This window comes from Archocentrus centrarchus, chromosome 13 (genome assembly GCF_007364275.1).
Source record: "Archocentrus centrarchus isolate MPI-CPG fArcCen1 chromosome 13, fArcCen1, whole genome shotgun sequence".
Classification (NCBI taxonomy): domain Eukaryota; kingdom Metazoa; phylum Chordata; class Actinopteri; order Cichliformes; family Cichlidae; genus Archocentrus; species Archocentrus centrarchus.
In genome coordinates, this window is record NC_044358.1 from 18,640,126 (window position 1) to 18,662,190 (window position 22,065).

Sequence of the window (22,065 nt, forward strand, 5' to 3'; positions counted from 1 at the left end):
TAGCCTTCGTTCAGCACAGAAAAAAAAAGAAGAAGAAGAACTTAAACTTGCGTCACAGCAAATTAAACTCACTTTCCCAGAATGCCTCTGTGGAAAAGCAGCGGCAGCGGAAGCGGGGCAGAAGTTCTCTCCCTGCTTCGTTGCTCGGAAACAGTTTTCCGCGCTGTCGTTTGTGTGAGTGTCTGTGGGTGTGTGCGTGTGTTTGCCGCTCACTCAGCTGTGTTTAACGGATTATTAGTTAGCTGCAGAGCGGTAATAAACATGATTGCTGACGGCTCTGACTGTGCTTTGGCCCGGCTGTTAGTTACGGTCCATGTTTACTGAGCTGAGGGATGAAGAGCAGAAAGCAGAGGTCCGCCAGAACTGCAAGCAACAAAAAGAAAGGTAAACTCTGTTTAGCTAGCCGCTGTTAACGGCAGCTGTCAGCCTCAGATTAGCCACGCATGTTTGTTTACTTATTAAATGTATGTATCTACTGCCTCTGTTTCTCCAGTCTTCACGTCTCTTTCGATGGTTAACTCGTACATATAACAGTAAATGTTTTGCAGCCCTAGTCTGGTGCTAAGGCTAAAGGCAAAATACCTTGTTAAAATTTAAAGCCTTTATGATTATCTGTTTATTTATTTTTACTCTATTCTTGCCTTTTTTATTTTTGGTTGGCTATACATAAACAATCACGTTATTTCTTCAAAGTTGCTGCAAATATTTGATAAGGAACTTTGCTGTTTGTTTATTAAGGATGTAATAATTATATTAATATACACATATTTTTGTGTATATAGTCAGTAATAAGACCCTGACTACGCTTACCAGCCACTTTGGTAGGTGCATCTGTTTAACTGCTAGTTAACATAGATATATAATCCTCCAATCACCTGGCAGCAACTTAGTGCATTTAGGTATGTAGAGGTGGTCAAGAAGACCTGCTGAAGTTCAAAGCGAGGATCAGGATGGGGGAAAAAGGTGATTTTAAGTGACTTTGAAGTTCACATGGTGGTTGGTCCCAGATATGTTGGTCTGAGTATTTGACAAACTGCTGATTTACTGCACAAACATCTTGAGGGTTTACAGAGAATGATTTGCAAAAGAGAAAATATCCAGTGACCAGTTCTCTGGGAGAAAATTTCTTGTTGAGGTCAGAGGAGAATGGCCGACGGCTTTGAGTTGATAAGAAGGCAAAAGCAACTCAAATAACCACTTGTTACCAGCAAGGTGTGCAGAATAGCATCTCTGAATATAGCAAAACACCAGTCTGTGTGCCATTTTTGTCAGCTAAGAACAGGAAACTGAGGCTGCAATTTGTACAGCCTTACCAAAATTGGACAATAGAGAATTGAAAAAATGTCTGTGTCTCAATTTCTATTGCGGCATTTGGATGGTAGGGTCACAATTTTTCATAAACACCATAAAAGAATAGATCCATTCTCTCTTCCAGGGAGTCCAAGCTGGTAGTGGCAAAATGGTATGGAGGATATTTTCTTGCCACACTTTGGGCTCCTTTGTACCAACTGAGCACTGTTTAAGAAAATACAGAACCTACCAGAGTATTGTTCTTGACCATGTCCAGCCCCACAGTGTATCTATCCTGCTTCAAGCAGGATAACGTGCCATACTCCTCAGATAATCTCAAATTGGTTTGTTGAACATGTCAGTAAGTTCACTGTACTCAAGCAGCCTTCAGAGTTGCCAGATCTCAATCTAATAGAGCACCTTTGGGATGTGCTGGAATGGGAGATGACATGGATGTGAAGCTGACAAATCTGCAGCAACTGTGTGACGCTATCATGGTCCCAGCACCTTGTTGAATCTGTGCCGTGATGAATTCAGGCACTCCTGATAGCAAAAAACGGGCTCCAACCCAGAACTAGCCAGCTGTGCCTAATGAAGTGTCCAGTGAGCGTATAAGCATCCAATGTGTCACATTTGTACAGTGTTATTCTACTTAAAGGCATTAAAAGAAAATACTGAAATACTTCCAAGCCCAAAAGAGAAGTGAGTGAACCAAAATGTGCAGCAAGTATCTGTTTTATTGTATGTTCATCTTGGATCTTAATATTTCCTGTGATTACATTGTTTGTTTTTCCGCTTTAACTCTTGCAGTCCCCAGCGATGTGTCCCCATCGACCAGTCTACCTCCTCTGGTCGAGGGCCAGCTGAGATGCTTCCTGAGGGTGACCATAGGCCGGGTGTTATGGACAGTTCACAAGCCACCAGCTGCAACGTTTATCAGACTGCGCTGGTGGGGAGAGTCATCTGACGGGACATATTTCTTTCCCACAGATGGATCACAGCTGACGCAGAAAACTATCAAGACCACAGCTCGCTTCCCCATCCGCTGTGGCCCAAAGCAGTTCACCTCATATCTGACAGGTAGCTGACAAGAGGTTGATGTTCTTGAGTTTCCTATGCTGCCATCTTTAAATCTACATGTTGTTCATCAACAGATATGGGCTCTTTGGTGTTGGAAGTCCTCACCAAACCCGATCATCTGCCAGTCGCACGGGCTCAGGTCGCTGGTATCTCCCGCCTGTCTCTGTCACAGCCAATCAGCGGATTTTACACTCTTGTTTCTCCAACGTCTGAAAAGCTGGGAGAGCTACAGGTGAAACTTAAAATCATTTTTACTTGCCAAGTGCTTATTGAGTACTGCTTGAGTGTTTGCTGTACTGACATTTGGCTTTGTTCACTCACTTTATGACTCAAGCTTAAATCAGTTAGTTGTATGGCTAACAGGGAGACTCCACTTCAAATTAATGAAGTCTTTAAATTTCCTATTGTGGAAAGTTTAATGCTCCATTTCATATCAAAAAGAGTAGAGCAGAGCTGTCATTCCTTACAATATTTTTGTGATATCTAGGGAACATTTAAAAAATATAAACATGCCCATGCCATAATGCTGCCTCCACCATGTTAGACAGATAATGTGGTGGCTTTGGCTCACCAGCTGTTTCTTGCTTTTGCCATACGTTTCTCTTTCCATCATTCTGGTACAAGTTAACCTTGATTTCATCTGCCCAAAGATATATATATATATATATATATATATATATATATATATATATATATATATATATATATATATATATATATATATATATATAATATATATATAATATACTTTTTTTTTTTTTTTTTTTTTACAGAACTGTGCAGTCATGTACTTCAGTTGTCTTCTGTGGTCTTTCAGGCTTTTTTGGTGTTGCTGAGCTGCTCAGTGCATTCCTTCTTTTTAACAATGCACCAGATCATTGATTTGGCCTCTCCTAAAGTCTTTGCTGTCTCTGACATGTTTATTTGGGGTTTTGAGCTTAATGATGGCCCGCCTCACTTGCACCAACATCTCTTTGGGCTTCATATTTAAAATTACATTAACATGACATAAAATACAAATTCAACACTTTGAATCAACTTTGGATATCATGGCTGCTTCATTTGGCCGTGAAACTGCTCGTCGGTCAATCGTCCCATTAGCTTTTAACCTCTGAAAATAGGGGACTGTGTATAAAAATGGCTGTAATTCTTAAACATTTGATTCCATTTTTTTTTCCATAAAACCCTTTGAATTAAAGCAGAAAGTCTGCTCTTCAGTCACATATTGATTGTTTGATTTACAATCCACTGTGGTGGTGTACAGAGACAAAGCTACAAAAATTTGCTACACTGTATACTGAAAAACCAATAACATACACAGTCTTTACCATACACAGCCTAAAGCGACACATTGGCTGTGAACATAAAACAGTGTGTTCTAGTTCTGGTCCCAGCCTGGAGGGTTGCAGAAAGGACACTGAGTGTAAAATCTTTGCAAAATCAAATATGCTCATCTGTCCACTGTGACAGCCCCAATAAGAAAAGGAGCAGCATGAAGAAAAAGAAGACGACTTTGAGGACAGTCCACATCTTAGTTTTTTCTTTTGCCCCCCCTCAGGTGTCTCTTAATTTGGAGCCGTTGACAGAAGCCTATGACAGCAGCAGCTCAGGTCCCCATGCAGATCTCAGCACTGAACGACAGCAGGCCGCCACGCTGACCTTGCCCTCGCAGCACGGGTCGCGCTCAGCTGACAGTGGGAAAGAATCGGCGGGGAGCAGTGGTGGAAACACACCAAGGTTTGGATTTGTATTCAAACACCTGCTGCACAGTACCTTATGTTAGCATGTGCAGGACCATTTTTAAATATGAATGCAGTGATCTTACTTTATATGTTGCTGTAATGTTTCCAGAGGGAAGGACCACTTGTATTTCCAAAATGCACAGAGGGACAAAGAAGAGGCGCATGAGAATCAGATGCCAATAACAAACAGATCTCAGAACAGTCAAACAGCTGTGAATCCTTTAACTCAACCAACTAATGAGCTTCTTTCAGGTTTGTTTAAGCACCCCTGTTTTGTCAGTGTGCAGAAACACAAATTTAACTGTTGAAATCTAACATTTTCTTTCATATCAGTTATTCTCGAGCGTGGAAACAAACTCAGAAATGCAATGGTGAAATCAGCTTTAAAAAGTGACTCGGATTCTGCTCTGGCTCTGAAAGATACTCTGTTGCCTCTACCAAAGGTCGACAATCAGCCTCCACTCAAGTTAGTGTTGGTCAAAAAAAAAAAAAGACTAGTGCTTTCTCTCTTCTTATGATGCACATTCTCTAACACTTTCTTCTTTTGTCTTCAGGCGCTTGCCATCTCCTTCTGGGATGTTTCTTGAAAATATCCTTCATGCTGATTTGGCTGATGATGTTGTTTTAATATCAGACAGCGGCTTGGATGGTCCTGTTGATATGGAGAACAGAGCTGTGGATCTTCTCCTTGGCAGGTATCTGTGTGAATTTATATCCAGAATTGATAGAGGATGTCATATTTTTACTCAGTTTTTGCTCTTTTTTTTTTTTTCTTCTTTTATTTAAAGCTCAAGTACTTCTGCTTTGCCTCTCTGGGATGGACGAGTCTCCTCACCTGATTCTCTGTCTGGCCATAGCAGTGTGTGTGGAGATAGCGAGCTCAATGATCCACAATATGATCAGAGCTTACTGGAAAATTTATTCTACAAAACTCCTGTAAGTAGTTTACTTTGTGATGTGGGTTTTTGGTAAATTAAGCTTTGTCCGTTTAACTGATTCTCTAGGATAATTCAATTAAGTCATTCTTTCAGGTCACAGATACCAGATTAGGTAACAGTGAGGAGGAGCGCCAAGGGATGGTGTCCTCAAGTAAAGCTCAGCCAAAACAGCTGACACAGTCTGGACCCAAGATTACAGAAGGGTGAGGGCCTCCTTTAATAATCACATTGCCAGAGCTTCTCTCAGAGGCTCAGGTTGTGCATAGATTTTGAAAGTGAAATTTTTGACTTGTGTGCAAAGTGGGTGCATAGCTACACATCACCACCTAAACATTTTTTAAAGATGGTTGGCAACTTTGTTTTTCTGTGTCCAGCCCAAATTCAGAGGATCAGCAGTCAGCAGATGCTGGCACTATCCATCCTCTTTTGAGTGCAGAGCAGCTGACTTTACTGAGCTCAGTCCGGCTGGCGAGAGTGACGATCGAGTCTCTGACCGTACCTGCAGGCAGCACGACACCCAGAAAGAGCGCAAATAAAGGAAAACCCCCTCGACCAGTAACAGTCAGGAAATGGTTGGCAAAACATCTAAAATCTTGAATTAATTATAAAAATTATATTGTAACTATGAGTCACAAACCATGTATAACTTCTTTCTTTTAGTACATATTTTGTTGAGTATGTCTTCCCGGTGACTTCAAACCGGAATGATCGCAGTAAGACGGGTGGAGACGGGGAGGTGACCAGAGTTGTTTCCAGTAAAGTCACAGGGGAAGGTATGACCTTTGATAATCCGGTTTAATGAAACCCACGTGGGTGAAAAATACTGCTTCATGTTTGTGACTGACAAACACAATTCTGTTTTTTTTAGCAGTGAACTTCCAACATCTCTCTGTGTTTCCTGTCAGCTTCAGTAGAGCCACAGTCGAACAGTGGTGGGAGAGCGATCTGATTTTCAAGATTTACTCACGAAAGAGTGACCAAAAGAAAGTAAGTACCTTTGGGGTGAATATTACTCATCTGATTTGTTATAATTAGTAAAATTTTTGTATTAGAAGTTTTTTTTTGTTGTTGTTGTTGTTTTGTTGGGTTTTTTTTGACAAAGTTGTCCTTTATATTTGGAGCTTTTTGAATTAAGCAGTTATTATGAAGTTAAAATGTTTTCTTCTTTCTGCCCTACACATTTGAGACAATAACACAAGTATATATTTAAGAGTCTCTTATTATACACTATATTGCCAAAAGTATTCACTTGTCTGCCTTCACACACATACGAACTTGAATCCATAGGGTTTAATATGATGTTTTATGATGTTCTCCAAGATGGCGCCGCGAATGGATGCCCTGGTACTTCGGTGCGCTCTGTTTTGTTTGTTTTTGTGCGTTATTTCTGTGTCTGGACACTCTTCTGGGTATTCTTACACCAGAGAAGAGCTTTTCAACATTAGGTCCACAACACCTCCGGATTTATTTCCTGTTTTTGTCTCATCTGCGGCGGGTTTATTACACACTCTGGCCCAGAAAGTGAGACGCCGAAAGAGAGGGAAGCGCGCTGGCGTGCTTGTGAGGCTAAGGAGACGTGGATTACGCACAGCCTTACCTGGGATTTTCCTCTCCAACGTGCGTTCACTTAGGAACAAAATGGACGAACTGACACTGATGAGGAGCATGAATAGAGACTTTTCCATATCCTGTGTGTTATGCTTCACGGAGTCATGGCTGTGTGAGGAGATACCGGACTGCGCGCTCCAGTTGGAGGGATTTCATCTCCTCCGCGCAGACCGGCAAGCTGCGCTTTCCGGCAAGGCTACAGGTGGAGGAGTCTGCTTCTACATAAACAGTGGCTGGTGTACGGATGTGACAGAGATTGCTAAGCACTGCTCTCCCTCACTGGAATATCTTTTCATTCACTGTAAACCGTTCTACTCTCCGCGGGAGTTCGCTTCATTCATACTGGCTGCTGTTTACATCCCGCCGGACGCGGACGTGCACGAGGCCCAGTGCGCGCTCACAGAGCAGATTCTGTGCATGGAGCGGACATACCCGGACTCTCTTATCATCGTACTTGGGGACTTTAATAAAGCCAGCCTGAGACAGGAACTTCCCAAATATAAACAATATATCACATGTCCGACCAGAGAGGAGAAGACACTAGACCACTGCTACAGCACGATAAGCGGGGCTTATCACGCAGTGCCCCGCGCTGCACTCGGCCTCTCTGACCACGACATGATCCACCTGATCCCCGCGTACAGACAGAGGCTGAAGCTCTCAAAACCTGTGGTGAGGACAACAAAGCAGTGGACCCGTGAGGCTGTGGAGGAGCTCCGCACATGCTTCGAAACTACAGACTGGGACTCAATGAGGGCTGCCTGTGACAGTCTGGATGACTACACGGACACTGTAACCTCGTATATCCACTTCTGCGAGGACAGCATTGTGCCATCACGCACCAGGGTGTGTTATAACAGTGACAAACCCTGGTTTACTCCCAAACTGAAGCAGCTGTGGATAGAGAAGAGGGAGGCTTTTAAAAGTGGGGACAAAGACTGCTACAAAGAGGCCAAGTACAGGTTTAGCAAGGAAGTGGCCACTGCTAGATCACATCACTCTGAGAATATACAGCAGCAGATCTCAGAGAACGACGCGGCCTCTGTATGGAAAGGTTTTAGGCAGATTACCAACTACAAGCCTAAAACCCCCCACTCCACAGACGACCTACAAACTGCAAATAGACTGAACGAGTTCTATTGTCGTTTTGATGATCAGTTCAGCAGCCTTCACACCTCCACCAGTCCCAACTACAATACAGCCAACACAAATATTCACCCCCCAACCTCCCCCACTCCCCACACCTCAGAGAAGCCCACATCATCAAGGACTCCCACCCCAGAGTCCCCCTCCTCCCCCACCCCCACAGTCTTTTGTATTCAGGAGGACCAGGTGCTAAAGCAGTTCAGGAGTGTCAAAGCTCGCAAAGCTCCAGGTCCAGATGGTGTCTCACCTGCCACACTGAGACACTGTGCTAACGAGCTTGCCCCATTGTTCACGAACATCTTCAACTCCTCACTGGAGGCTTGCCACGTGCCTGTCTGCTTTAAAACCGCTACCATTGTTCCTGTCCCCAAGAAGCCAAGGATCACTGGACTAAATGACTACAGACCTGTGGCACTGACTTCTGTGGTCATGAAGTCATTTGAGCGTCTGGTGCTGTCCCACCTCAAGTCCCTCACAGCCCCCCTTCTGGACCCCCTGCAGTTTGCCTACAGAGCCAACAGGTCTGTGGACGACGCCATCAACCTGACTCTGCACTTCATCCTACAGCATCTGGACTCCCAGGGAACCTACGCCAGGATCCTGTTTGTGGACTTCAGCTCTGCCTTCAACACCATCATCCCTGATCTCCTCCAAGACAAGCTGTCCCAGATGAACGTGCCAGATCCCATCTGCAGGTGGATCATTGACTTCCTGACGAACAGGAAGCAGCATGTGAGGCTGGGGAAGAATGTCTCGGACTCCCGGACCATCAGCACCGGCACTCCTCAGGGCTGTGTCCTCTCTCCTCTGCTCTTCTCCCTGTATACCAACTGCTGCACCTCTGACCACCAGTCTGTCAAGCTTATTAAGTTTGCAGACGACATGACTCTCATCGGACTCATCTCAGACGGGGACGAGTCGGCCTACAGGATGGAGGTCAAACGTCTGGCGTCCTGGTGCAGCCACAATAACCTGGTACTGAACGCCCAGAAGACAGTGGAGATTATAGTGGACTTTAGGAAGCACACAGCCCCTCTACCCTCCATCATCCTGACTGACACCCCCATCACCACAGTGGACTCTTTTCGCTTCCTGGGAACTACCATCACCCAGGACCTCAAGTGGGAACCCACCATCACCTCTGTCGTCAAAAAGGCCCAGCAGAGGATGTACTTCCTGCGGCAGTTGAAGAAATTCAACTTGCCAGCAAGGACCATGGTGCAGTTCTATACTGCCATCATTGAGTCCATCCTCACCTCCTCCATCACTGTGTGGTACGCTGGAGCCACCACTAGGGACAAACAGAGACTACAGCGCGTTGTGCACTCTGCTGAGAAGGTGATTGGCTGTAACCTCCCATCTCTCCAGGACCTGTACACCTCCAGGACACTGGGGCGTGCAGGTCGGATCACAGCTGACCACTCTCACCCTGGGCACAGACTTTTTGACCCTCTCCCCTCAGGCAGGAGGCTACGGTCCATACGGACCAGAACCTCCCGCCATAAGAACAGTTTCTTCCCCTCTGCTGTTGGACTCATGAACAATTACCCTAAGACTGTTACCACCACCCTCCACAAACGCTGATGACCCTATGTCTATGCACCTGTCTGACTGCACTGATGTACATATTAGTGGAATATAGTCTACATTTTTTTATCTTTTAATTAGTCTCTGCACTGTATATTTTGTAATTTTGTAATATTGTGCTATAGTTATAGCTCTAATATCTCTGTATATTTGCAATTTGTATACTTGTATATTGTCTTATAGTTTTTATACTTATTTGTTTTTTTTTTTTTTCTGTAAGCACGAAGTACCGCAGCAATTTCCTAATGCTGTGAACCTGTTCACCCATATGGCAATAAAAACCTTCTGATTCTGATTCTGATTCTGATGTTTGCTGCTATAAGAGCTTCAACTCTTCTGGGAAGGCTTTCCACAGGGTTTAGGAGTGTTTATGGGAATTTTTGACCCGAAGTGCATTTGTGAGGTCAGACGCTGATGTTGGATGTGAAGGCCTGGCTCGCAGTCTTCATTCTAATTCATCCCAAAAGTGTTTTGTTGGGGTCCCAAATGTTTTGGTATGCTGAAGCATTAAGAGCTCCTTTCACTGGAACTAAGGGGCCGAAGAACGACCCTACACCATAACCCCCCCTCGACCAAACTTTACTCTTGGTGCAGTGCAGTTAGAGAAGTATTGTTCTCCTGGCTACCACCAAACCCAGACTCATCCATCAGATTGACAGATGGAGAAGCATCTGAGAGAACACTCCTCCACTGCTCAAGTCCAGTGCCGGAGTACTTTACAGAGAGTACTTTACACCACTGCATCCAACGCTTTCCATTGCACTTGATGATGTAAGGCTTGGATGCAGCTGCTCGGCCATGGAAAGCTCTCTATGCACTGCTCTTGAGCTAATCTGAGGGTCACATGAGGTTTGGAGGCTTGTAGTGATTGACTCTGCAGAAAGATTGCAACCTTTGTGCACTATGCACTCAGCTCATCCCACTCTGTCATTTTACATGGCCTGGTCTGCAAGCCCAGGTACTTAATTTTATACACCTGTGGCCGTGGAAGTGATTGAAATACCTGAATTCAGTGATTTGGATGGGTGAATGAATGCTTTTGGCAATATAGTGTATTTCAAAATTGTTCTACAAAACTGTGGCTGTTTTTAATGTGAAATTAAGCTTTCATTAAATACGGAATAAGAACTGTTTTAAATGCTCAGGTATATATTAAATAAGACTACTTACTAAATCTTGTGTTGCAGCCTGTTGCCATCGGTAAGGCAGTTCATCCACTGCGCTGTCTGCTGCAGAGCCAGCAGCTGAGTCAGTCCGTCATCTTGCCTGTACAGAGAGAAGGGAGCAGTGAAAGACAGAAGATTGGACCTCTCAAAGTAATATAATGAATTGTTTTTTGCTCGCTTTTTTCACTCAAGGAATCATGTTTGCAAGTAACTGTCACAGAAACAATCGTGGTATGTTTTGCAGGTGTCACTAGAACTTGGAGCACACAGTAAAGGTTGCTCGTCTGAAAAAAGTAAAAGCAAGCTGGCTTGGAGAGACATGTCACCATCACAAAGCCCAGAGAGACAAACCAGCCTCAGAACTCACCATCCTAACAGTGGCATGGGGGATTCACCAGCTTGCTTTTTAGAAGAGTCCAAGCTGGATCCTCGTACACCTCAGCGACCCTCAAGAGAACCAGCTCCTATTTCCAGCTTTCAAACATCTCCTCATAAATTGTGGCAACAGGTGGAAGAGCAGCCTGAGGTCCTGCTGCATGCCTTACTCATGGTACCAGATGGGAAGAACTTCAACTGTGGGCCTCTGCAGGCTCCTAATGTTTACCTGAACTGTAAACTGTTTTGGTGTGATGAGCCTGTGAGATCTGTTGTCAGCTGGGGTCAGGCAAACCCTACGTTCAACTTTGTTCAGGTGAGTCCAGGAGATCCAGTCTCCTTACACCTTTTAAAGTTGGCTGGCGTGTGTCCACCCTCACGTTGTCATCAGCGAGTCCTCAGTGACTGCAGCGTAAATACACTTATTTCAATTTCTCTGTTTTAGGTGACACCTGTGGCCTTAACAACTAAGCTGCTGGAGCGGATGAAGAACAATATGATGGTGATTGAAGTGTGGCAGAAAACAAGAAGCTCAGGGCAGGATCGACTCCTCGGCCTCGTTAAACTACCTCTTCATCAGTTCTACATGTCGTTCAGGCAAGACAGTCAAAAATGTAGAATGATCACTAAATTTTAGAGTTGATCACTTATTTGTTTGGAAGAAATACATGAGTTTTAACTGGAAAGAAAATGGCCGTAAATGTGAATGGAAATTGTTGTGAGCATTTTGCCTATTTTTTTATGTTTATGTACCAAATTCTTAAAGTTATCCATTGATTAATTGGTATGGTAATTATTATTTAGCTGACAGCCATAGAAATAAGAAGCATAGTTATAATATCTGAGAGGGAAAGAGCTGGAAAAAAGGTTTAGCCTCTCAGTTCAATTCAGTTTTATTTATATAGCGCCAAATCACAACAAACAGTTGCCTCAAGGCACTTGGCGCTCTTAGGTTTACATACATGAGAGTATGTTGTAAAAGTATATTGCTCTACATGTTAGTCACGTGGATTTCTAAGATTTACCACAAAGTATAGTATATATTTTAAAAATGTGGACTAAAATATGTCTGTCCCCTTCAGGGATCCAAAGATCACCCATCTCCTCCTGCAGGCGCAGTACCCCGTTTTAGGGGTGGACTGCTACATGCCCGTCACTGATGTGTTCTCAGGGAGCTGTAAAGGAAACCTCAGGGTTGTCTTGGCTATGGGCCGATCAGAGCAGATAGTTTCCCTCCAGCGCACAAGAGATGAAGAATATGACTCGTTGCCTCATCTTGTGAGACCAGTTCATCTGCTTGATCATCAGCCACATTCACAAACAAAGGTTGGTGTTAGCATTGGCTGCATGGTGCTTGTCAAGCAGATTATTGCTGGCAGGATTTCTGTAGAAAAGAGTAGAAGAAATTCTACTCTAAATAGTTGCTGTTGCACAGTAATGACTAAAATCTGAGAGGAAAAAAAAACTTGCACTGTTGAGTTATTGAGCAAATTAGCTGCAGCACTTCTCTTATTTAGATACTTCAAACCTCATGGTTTATGAGTATGATTCATGAAAATGAATATCCATCACCCACCAATACAAAATTACAAATATCTTGTTTTATGCTAATATCATCTCACACGGTTCAGCACCCTCCATCTTTTTCTTACAGAACACGCATTTTTGTGTGTGAGTGCAAATATTTAAACCAAAGATCATTGCACCTTGCTTGTTTCCTTTCTTTCTCTAATGAGTGGGTATGAACATGAACAAACACTGACTGACATCTCCCTCAGGTGACTACAGCACATGTAGAATCTATGAGAGAGCACGTTTTTGTGGTAAAAGTGGAGAGGGTCAGCGGGATGACTCCTCTGCAGTCCACAGTGTGGGGTGAGGCCGACTGTTACATCCAGTACAGCTTCCCGTGTCAGGAGGGCGGCGCTGCTGTAAACGTGGACCAGAACCTCATAGAGAGCAGTAAGGCCACCTAATCATTTAAAAACTTCAAGCCGAGATGTTTCTGTTCCCTCTGATTCATTCCAAGCTTAATCACATCCCCAACAGCTGTGAACCTGAAGCCATTTCGTACCACCACCACTCTCTGTGTCCCTGACCCGGTGTTTGGTCACACTGAGACTCATGTGCTTCTGGCTCCTGAAGGAGTTCCTGTCCAACGGCTGCTGCTCAGCTCGCTCTCAAGTCAAGGTCTGAGCAGTGGTGGAGGTGTCCAGTTTGAAGTGTGGTGCAGGTTTGTGGATGCTACTTTCTCCTCCATGCAAATCAAATATGAACTTGAACATGAAATAATGTGTTTCACAGGTAAAATGTTGACAAAAAGCTTAGGATTTTTGCCCCAACACCGGTAGTGTCTCGGCTTCCTGTTTAGTTGCTTTAACCTTTACTTGGTGTTTCATCAGGTACAAAGTGTATTTCTTTTTGCAACTTTTGTGATTTTTGTTTTCCTGCTACCTCTGGGATGAGTACCACACTGTATCCAAATTGTTGGCATGTCTACTTTTCTTCTAAATGCGCAGTTATGCCTGATATTATGCAGGTCTGTGGCATTACTCTTTAGTGCAGTGGTTCTCTAACTGCAGATGGGTGCACAGACAACCAGGTGAAAAATCTGAGGTGAAACTAGGGTCACTTAATAAGATTGAGTCTTCTGTCTGCTTTAATATGTAAAATTCAACTTGGATCCTTTATAGCTCATCCAGCTGAAGCACCAATGAGCTCATGCCATGCCTTGATGAGGTGTCCATCCTGACATCCACAATTCACAAGAATTGCTATCTCTCTGTAGATATTACTATCCAAATGTGAGAGATCAGCTTGTGGCCAGAGGAATGCTTCCGCTGTCCAAACTGTGTGCAATGGTCACCATGCAGAGACAACATCCGAATGAGGCTCAGATGTTCTCTTTGCCTCTGATTCCCAGGACAGAGAGTCTCTCGGGACACCATCCTCAGCCCTCAGGTACACACACACACACGCACACACACACACACACACACACACACACACACACACACACACACACACACACACACACTCTTGATAAGAATTTGTTTTTATTTAGAAACTCAGTATCTGAATGTTATTGCTTTCATTTCATAGGACTGTTAGATGTTTGCATTCGATACAAACACAGGCCTGTGAGACTTGAAGAGCACACTGGAAGAGGAGCTGCCTCTCGGGTTGTTACGCTCGTGGTTCAAGTGCACAGAGCATGTGGTCTGAAGGCTGCAGCAAGGTACATCACTACTACTGACCTCTGTACAAATGCATGTTTTCATTTCGTCTGTGTAAGATGGAATTCATTAGCACTCTTCTTATAACATATTGTCTGACCAGCTGCTTTCTTTGATAAGTAAATTTGGGTTTTCAGCTGTGGGAGGAGAAGTTAAAATGAAGTGATTTAGATATTTATGACCTGCTTAGCCAGCAGTCATAGCTTATTTGCAGAGTTGGAGTTGCCGCTGAAACTTGAGCCACCAAACCTATTACACAGAGACACTGCTGTTTTAGTCTATTTAATGACTTTCTGATTCAGTTATTGGTGGCAAACTTTACCTGATCAAACTGAAAGTATTTTGTCATTTCTTCTTTATGTATATTGAATCTGTAACACCAAAATTTGTACTTAGAAATATGTCTCTTCTATTTCAGGTTATTATCAGAACAAAATGAAAGGTTCAGCTACTTCATCGGCGTTGGTTTGAATACTTTCGTCACAGTCCAGCTTTCTTTCTTGCCCGAGAGCGAGAGGAGGTGCACCCGCACAGCAGCCAGGACCTTCTGCCCCGAGTTTGACCACCACATGGAGGTGTCCTGTGATCTGCTGGTTCAGAGCAGCAGTGGAGAAACCTGCAGCCTTGCTGAGCAGCTGGAACAGGCTTCTGCTCGCTTCACCATCTGGAACCGAGACAGTCGGAAAAGTTTAAGTGAGCTCATTGCACTCTTTGTAAAACTACATTTAACTTGCATTAAGTATGTTATGCCTGTTAATATCTTTTTTTTAATTCTATTTATGCTTAATTGAGACTATTAGGGGCGCTGGTTTAGCTCACTGGGCAGGTGAGCCACATGTCATAATTCTAATGTAGAGGCCCAGGCGCACATCTCCCTGAGGGCATTTACTGCATCTCTGTCTCTGGTCTTTTTCCCGGCTTCCCTGTGTTCTCGGCACTGTCCTATCACAATAGAGACTAAAATATACATAAATACTTTATAAATGTTTTATTTGTGGTATGTTTATTTTGTCCTAGTTATTTGTATTTTTGTTTTTTGTAGCTGTGAACATTTCCAATCCTAAAGACGTGATGTTGGGGACAGTGAAAATACCTCTGTCTGATCTCATCCACAAAAAAACAGGTATGTTGGTCTTAAAATTATTTCTGGGTGAAGCAGCTGTTTTTTTTTTTGTAAATATTTTGTCAGTGTTTCTTTTTCCGCACCTGCAGGTATTTCAGGCTGGTTTGGGGTTTATATAACTCAGGAAACGAGTTCCTCTCAGCACCAGCACATCTTGGTCGGAGGCCTCGAGATCTCCGTCAGTTTCGCTCACCACTCTGATAGAGAACGGGTCATTAAAGCCGCTCAGGGTTTAGGCTGGGAAAGGTCCGTGACTGACAGTGCCATGCTGCAGGATGATGAAGAATCCTTTGACGAGAGCATGAGAAAACTCTCTCTAACTTTATCCATGCCCAGAGTGTGGCTACCCATCCACTGTTTGCTTCTGCCTGGCCACAGTGAGCTGCAGCGCTCCACCTACTGCTACTTCAGGTACAAGTTCTACGACCGGGATGCCTTCTGCTCTCACTTGAAACACCCGTCTGTCGAGGAGGGTGCAGAGGAAGACCAGGCCACAGTGAGTTTTGAAGGAAGTAGGACTGTGGAATTGAGAAGCACGCAGCCTTTAATGTGGTATCTACAAGAGGAGAAGCTGGAGGTGCAGGTCTGGGTCGCCTTTAAGAAAAACAAAACCAGAAGGCCCAGTGATGCAGACCGACTGGTGGGTTCAGCATTCGTCGATCTGTCCTCTCTTGCAAAGACTTCCAAGCAGAAGCTAACTCTCAGTGGTATGAAATTAACCGATCAGCACTGCTTTAGTAAAATCATCTCTATATTTCAGAGTGTAACAAGTTTTTTATTTTCACAGGAGTGTACCCTCTGTTCAGGCGCTCAGCAGCAGATCTACAAGGAGCAGCTCTCAGGGTGCACATCACCCTGAGAGCAGGTTCTTATCTAGGAGAGATACCTGCTGGAGGTGAGACCCAGGTGGACTCTGACAGTCAGGAGGAACTGTTATCAGAGGACATAGAAGCAGAAGATCAAGTCCCTTCCCCATCTACACTCAGAAAATCATCTACACAAAGCAAACACAAGTATAAATCCTCCAGAGCCACTCCAGACACCTCATCTGTACAGCACACTGAGACGAGCACAGGTGAATCTTTCCCTGTGACAGTCACAGTGGATCGGGCCATGCACCTGAACCTGAAAGGTGAAACATGTGACTTGATATCTCTTTAAACAAACAGAACCCCGTACAGTTCACTAAAAACACTGGGCTTGTGTTTCTCTGTCAGGCTGTCCTCTCGCAGAGCGCAGTGAAGGGATGCCGTGCTGCTGTGTTTCATACGTCACTGCTGACTCTGCTGAATCGGTGTCCACACCTCTGATATCCAACACAGACTGCCCCGTGTGGGACCATCAGCACGAGTGCAGGTCGAGTTACATCTCAGACCTCATCTTAAATAATCCACTGATCAAACATTAGGCTGATGTATGTGTTTCAAATTTCCAGGCTGTCAAAGCAGCTGCTGGTTGATCCACAACAGTCTCTTGTGTTTAAAGTCTGGCATAAAGGAGGTACAGAAAGCAGTTTCACTCTGTGATTTGTGTTGCTTTGATCTTTTTGATGGATTCATTCATTCTTGGGTTGTTCTGTATCCATAGATCTGGACAGGGTGATTGGATTTGCCTCTGTAGACCTGTCCCCTTTAGTCTGTGGCTTCCCATCGGTGTGTGGCTGGTACAACATCACAGACTTCAGCGGTCAGTGTCACGGCCAGCTGAAAGTGTCCATCACTCCACTGAAGGGGGTCCAAGATCTGCGCTGGCAGAGACGATCTGTGAGTGAAGAAGCTACCAAAAACTCATCGGTGAGAGCGCTCTGGCAGCTTGGAAGGATTTTTACATTTGATGCCTTTTTTAAAATTTGAAATTTGAACCAGAATGTGTTTGTCTGACAGGTTTTGTTCCCGGCCTTTCCTCTCAGTTACCAGACCACAGCCATGTACAGCAGCTTTCCCTCTCACATTAGCAGGTTCCCTGAGCAGAAGATCTCATCACCTGACCACACTGACAGGCTGTTCTCTGAAAGGTTTTTGTTCACACCAGGGTTGTGCTGATCTTCTGTTGATGATCGCCTTCCTGGCTGCCAAGATGTCGTTGGCAGCCAGTGAGGCAGTGACAAATGTTCATCTGCTGTGTCCCAGCATTTTCCAGTTCTTATTCCTGAGATCAAATTTCATAAATCTGTATCATTTTAGTTTAGACGCATTCAGAGATGATGTGATGAAGGGCTAAAAAGACTTTAAGGCACATTTTTATATGTGTACAGTGTTGTGCAAAAGTTGTGAGCCTCCCCCTCATTTCTTTATATTTTGCTGGGAAAATGGGAAATGGTTGCAGCAATTTATTGAAACATGCAACCATAAATGGAAATACAGTATGTAAAGAAAAAAACAGAGTTTGTACAACACGCTTTAAGATTCATAATGCCGTCAATAATGTCGAGATTCCCGACACTACTGTCTGAAACGCAAACCCTGACAGCTGGAACGCTTTGTTTTCTGCCACAAAAAAGGGAATTAAAACAAACAAAAAAATTGTTATTTTAAACACGGGTATCGGCTCAGAATCACTGCATCCCTAATTTGCATTTTTTAATTGATCCCCACATGCTAAACTATAAAGCTTTCAACTGTGTTTCTCTGTTATTGTAACAACTCCTGCACGTCCAGTGAGGGTGATCGCCATTCTGAGCACATGGACAACGTACGCCTGTATCACCAGAGTCTGCAGGAGCAAACAGCGTCTCAGTCTGCTCACGGCGGCAGTGCAGGTGATGTCAATCCCTCCAGCTCGTTCCTGTTCTCAGCACTCAGGTACTGGTCCTCACACACCTTGTTAACATTTTTATGAATGACACAGAAGCTGAGTTTTGTTTCTTTTTACAGGAAAAAACTGAGCGAGCTCGACAACATTCAGAGATATTTTAGCCGTAAGCTTTCGACTCCTACATTCCCGTCCCTGCCGGAGCAGGGCTGTCAGAATAAACACGAGGAAAGGAGGGACTCGGAGTACGACACATCTCAGCTTCTCCTAAAGTCGAACCAGTTAGTTGGAGAAGTCCACAACATCATTAGTGGTGAGCTCATGACCCAAGCAGAGGTCTCATTTAATTCCTGTTACAAGCTGTGTTTCCACTACAGGGATCATGGTTTCATTTGAGTCTGCTCAGAGGATTGTATGTTCTTAAATCTGAATTTGGGGGTGGAGCTTGGAATTCTGAATATTTACCTTACACATTAAACAATAAAGGAGGTATTAGTGCAGGTTTTAATGATCTTATGGATGCCCATGAGACGTCCATCAGACCAGAATAAAGTCTGCTGCTGCTGCACCTTCTATTTAGCTTATTGAACAGTTCTCCTGATATCATATGCTATTTATTTGAAATACAGATGACATCGATGTTAATAACTTTGTAGTTGTGAGTCAGTCAAAACCAGAAATGTAGACACACAGCAAGGCAAAAAAAAAAAAAAAAGATAATAAAACAACATTTTTGCTACTTTGGAGAGTTTTTAAAACAGCTCGACATTTTTTATAAAGTGAAATAAGTTTTCTTGCACAGAACAGGACAAGTAGTAATCAGTACCTGTCACACCTGTACTGTAAATATGAAACTGTCATAGCTAGCAGCTCGTCAGCTTAGCTTAGCACAAAAACTGGGAACAGGCAAAACGTGAGTTTCATTGAGTTCTGATATTACCACTTTAGTTTTTGCACTAATTTAACAAACATAGCCTTTAATTAGTGAATTTTAGAAGTGCAAGGAAGTTTTTTTTTTTATTATTATTATTTCATATTATTCCTTTAAGTAGGGCATTTACATTTTTATCAGACTTCTGGAACTTCGTCTCTTCACGCAGGTTTGCGAGGACACCGCTTGGAAACAATTCCCTCAAACCCTCAGAGCTGCTCAGCAGCTTCACCTGTTAGAGACAGCAGTGCACAAACCATCAGTGAGAGAGCCTCCAGTCCTCACAGAGTTTCACATTACTCCACAGAAGTCGCCTCTCCTCCGCTGTCGGCACCAGCAGAGATGTCCGAGGACCTCACAGACTCTGAGCCTGAGGAAGAAAAGCACGGACGAAGCTGCGAGGTTAACATAACTGAGAGTGATGAAGAAGAGACAGGAGGTAGACAGGATGATGATGATGATGATGATGATGAAGAAGATGAGGATTATGAGGAGGTTGTGGTGAAGCTGAGGCCTCTAAATGAGGTGACCTCATTAACTGACAAAACCAGTCCCTGGACCAGCATCATGTCAGACCCTGAATTGGTTTCTCTGGAGAGCCTGGAGACACCAGAGAAGCTGGACCTGAGTGAAGATGAGGGCAAGAAGAGGCTGTTGACAAATATGGAATCTGGTGACCTCAGTGGGAAGCACAGAGGAGAGGAAAGTGAAGACCACTGCAGCTCAAATGGTTCCACAGGAGATGCCTCAGACTGGGAGAGAGATGATGAAAGGTCACTACAAGCTGGAGATGGAAGACGAGACCTCAGCAGTCCTAATGAGAGATCAGGTGACACGGGTTCATCATCAACCACACAGCACACCACAGACACCCACAGTGGTTCAGGCTCCTCGGACAATCCACACTTCCAACCGTATCCTTTCATTTGCTTTTGAGGGTCAGTTCCAATCAGCAGTTCATTACAAAACTAGTTTAATGCGTGAAGCTATTTGATGGGACATATGCTTGCAAATGAAGGCAAAAACAGAAAAAGTCATCAGTGCAACAACTTTAGTGGGGAGTCTTTAGGTTTTATTAGTCGACTTTATAAAATGTACATCATCTTTGGTTGTAATTAGCTTGCAAAATACAGTTGTGCTCTGTCTCTGTACGTTTTCTTTAACTTTATGCACTAAGCTGTGTTCCTGCAGAGGCCCTAAACTTCTTCCTGCCCTCCCACCAGCTGGAGGCGTCAATGAGAGCCATACGTTTAGCTCCCACCTTCTCCCAGACATCCAGCAGCCCTGTGAGTGTTTGTCATCAGCTTTCTGGCCTTTGCACTCGCTCGTATGTTCGGTCTCTCCATTCCTTTGCTTGTTATGAGGATCTCTGCTTGCATTGGCATTAGAGGGTAACCTTTAAGTTCCAGCAGCATTTTATAGATTTATTCATGTTTGCAGAATTTAGTGCTTTTTGTGAACATATTTATTCAACTTTCATAAAAAACACAGCGCTGTGAGTAACTCTTCAAATGATGTATGATGTGAGTGACACCAGACTGACATTCGGTGTGATTTAACACTCATTTCTGCAGCACTAACAGCTTATCTTTCATTGTTACATAATCTCATATTTTTGCAAACTTTGGATGTGATGAAATAGAAAATCTCTGAATTTTACAAACCACTGATGGATTGTTTTGAATGTGATTGTGGTAATTTTACTGCAATACACAACAAATTAAAAACAACAAGCTGTTGTCACATATAAGAAAAACTGATCCAGTGGGGTCGAGGTCATAGAATCCGAGACTCAGAGCAGAAATTCCATCTTGAACGGCAATTTAAAATAATAATGGATTAAAGAACAGGACAAACACTGTTACGCCTACGTTATGCTAACGTAGCACATTCAGCTACATGACGCACAACGAACACGTGTTCGGTATGTTAACGTAACATTAAGTTATTCAGATAACCATAGCATAAAGAACATACTAACAAGTTAACCAAACCATCAATCCATTGAATTCTTCATCCTCGGTGTCACTTCTAAACAATTCCGTACACTCCGTAGACGAAGCGCCGCTTCCTCTTCTGTGTCGCGTTAGTCAGACTCGTCGTCAGCTGCAGTTCCAATTATTCCAGCCTTTCTGAATCCCAACAGGATGGTTTGTCACTGAAGCCCAGGTTTTCTTGATCCATCCAATGACTTCCAGGAAAGTTGGGTGGCACATTCTCCCAGTTGCCGTTAAGCTGTGCTCTCCATCCATCATCCACTGCGCCCACAGGTTACGCAAGACTGCCTTAAAGCTGCAGTTCACGGAGATGTCAAGTGGCTGGAGTATTTTGGTTCATGTGTTATAAATGTCACATATACGTCGCTCCGGAGTATAGGTCGCACCCCCAGCCAAACTATGAAAAAAAGTGCGACTTATACTCCGGAAAATACGGTAGTAAGAGCACAAGAACACAAATAAGTTGATGGTTATAAATTCTCGGTCCCAGTGCACGAACGCTGTCATTCACACCTTTTCTCCTCTATACGATGACGAGACCTTCCAGAGAACCTGTACAAACATGTCAGTTCATGCTGAAGCATATTGCAGGTTTACAGTTTATTAACCAAACAAAGGTTTGTTGAGTGCGGATTGTGAGTCATGTAACCACAAACATTTTCAGACTAATTAGGTTGTTTGTCTTCAGCCTCACCTTGTGACTCTGCTTTCTTGGTACATCATGTACTTGTGCAGTTCAGGATGTGAAAATGCAAGTCCTGAACTGCACAACTTTAACTGTGGAGTTTTTATTAATTTATGTTTTATGTTTTCAGGACCAGAGTTCATCGGTTCACAGCGTTCCTCCTCGCAGAGGAGCTCGGCAGCGTCCCAGTATGTCACCGTCATCCATGAAGAAGGAGACGGAGAGGATAGCAAAAATATTTGCTGCTCACTTTGATGACACTCAGTAGCACGCGGCTTTTTGTTTCAAACAGCAACAACAATCATGTATTAAATGTAATATTTTGTATTTTTATTAATAAATATTGACCTTTTTTTAGTGCTTTATTGATACTGAATGTCTGCACTGCTGTTTGATCCTGAGCTTTTGTG

At 43.7% G+C, this 22,065-nt stretch overlaps 1 protein-coding gene across 2 annotated transcripts; it reads left to right on the forward strand.

Moving 5' to 3' along the window:
* Window positions 1-149: 149 nt before the first annotated feature.
* On the forward strand, window positions 150-22,007 carry c2cd3 (C2 domain containing 3 centriole elongation regulator). Of its 2 annotated transcripts, none has more exons than XM_030744431.1 (33): window positions 150-384; window positions 2,101-2,370; window positions 2,445-2,602; window positions 3,929-4,107; window positions 4,222-4,364; window positions 4,446-4,578; window positions 4,667-4,807; window positions 4,901-5,048; window positions 5,144-5,253; window positions 5,425-5,622; window positions 5,711-5,823; window positions 5,919-6,037; window positions 10,579-10,707; window positions 10,802-11,248; window positions 11,378-11,529; window positions 12,015-12,258; window positions 12,711-12,894; window positions 12,982-13,165; window positions 13,721-13,893; window positions 14,035-14,170; window positions 14,587-14,861; window positions 15,211-15,291; window positions 15,381-15,998; window positions 16,079-16,423; window positions 16,509-16,647; window positions 16,727-16,791; window positions 16,879-17,084; window positions 17,175-17,305; window positions 17,949-18,092; window positions 18,165-18,355; window positions 19,143-19,887; window positions 20,151-20,259; window positions 21,786-22,007. In XM_030744431.1, exons 1-33 carry the CDS (start codon window positions 333-335, stop codon window positions 21,921-21,923), a joined length of 6,600 nt encoding a protein of 2,199 aa, XP_030600291.1. In that variant the 5' UTR covers window positions 150-332; the 3' UTR covers window positions 21,924-22,007. The 2 variants fall into 2 exon arrangements, with proteins under 2 accessions (XP_030600291.1, XP_030600293.1); XM_030744433.1 differs by having other exon boundaries at window positions 5,922-6,037.
* The last annotated feature ends 58 nt before the right edge of the window (window positions 22,008-22,065 follow it).

What these genes read in the sequence shown, in the direction of transcription:
- c2cd3 (XM_030744431.1), top strand. Translation starts at nt 333, where the DNA reads ATGAAGAGCAGAAAGCAGAGGTCCGCCAGAACTGCAAGCAACAAAAAG. An exon ending in CAGTTCTACATGTCGTTCAG is followed by an intron (nt 11,530 to 12,014) that starts GCAAGACAGTCA and finishes TGTCCCCTTCAG; the next exon opens with GGATCCAAAGATCACCCATC. An exon ending in AGCCACATTCACAAACAAAG is followed by an intron (nt 12,259 to 12,710) that starts GTTGGTGTTAGC and finishes CATCTCCCTCAG; the next exon opens with GTGACTACAGCACATGTAGA.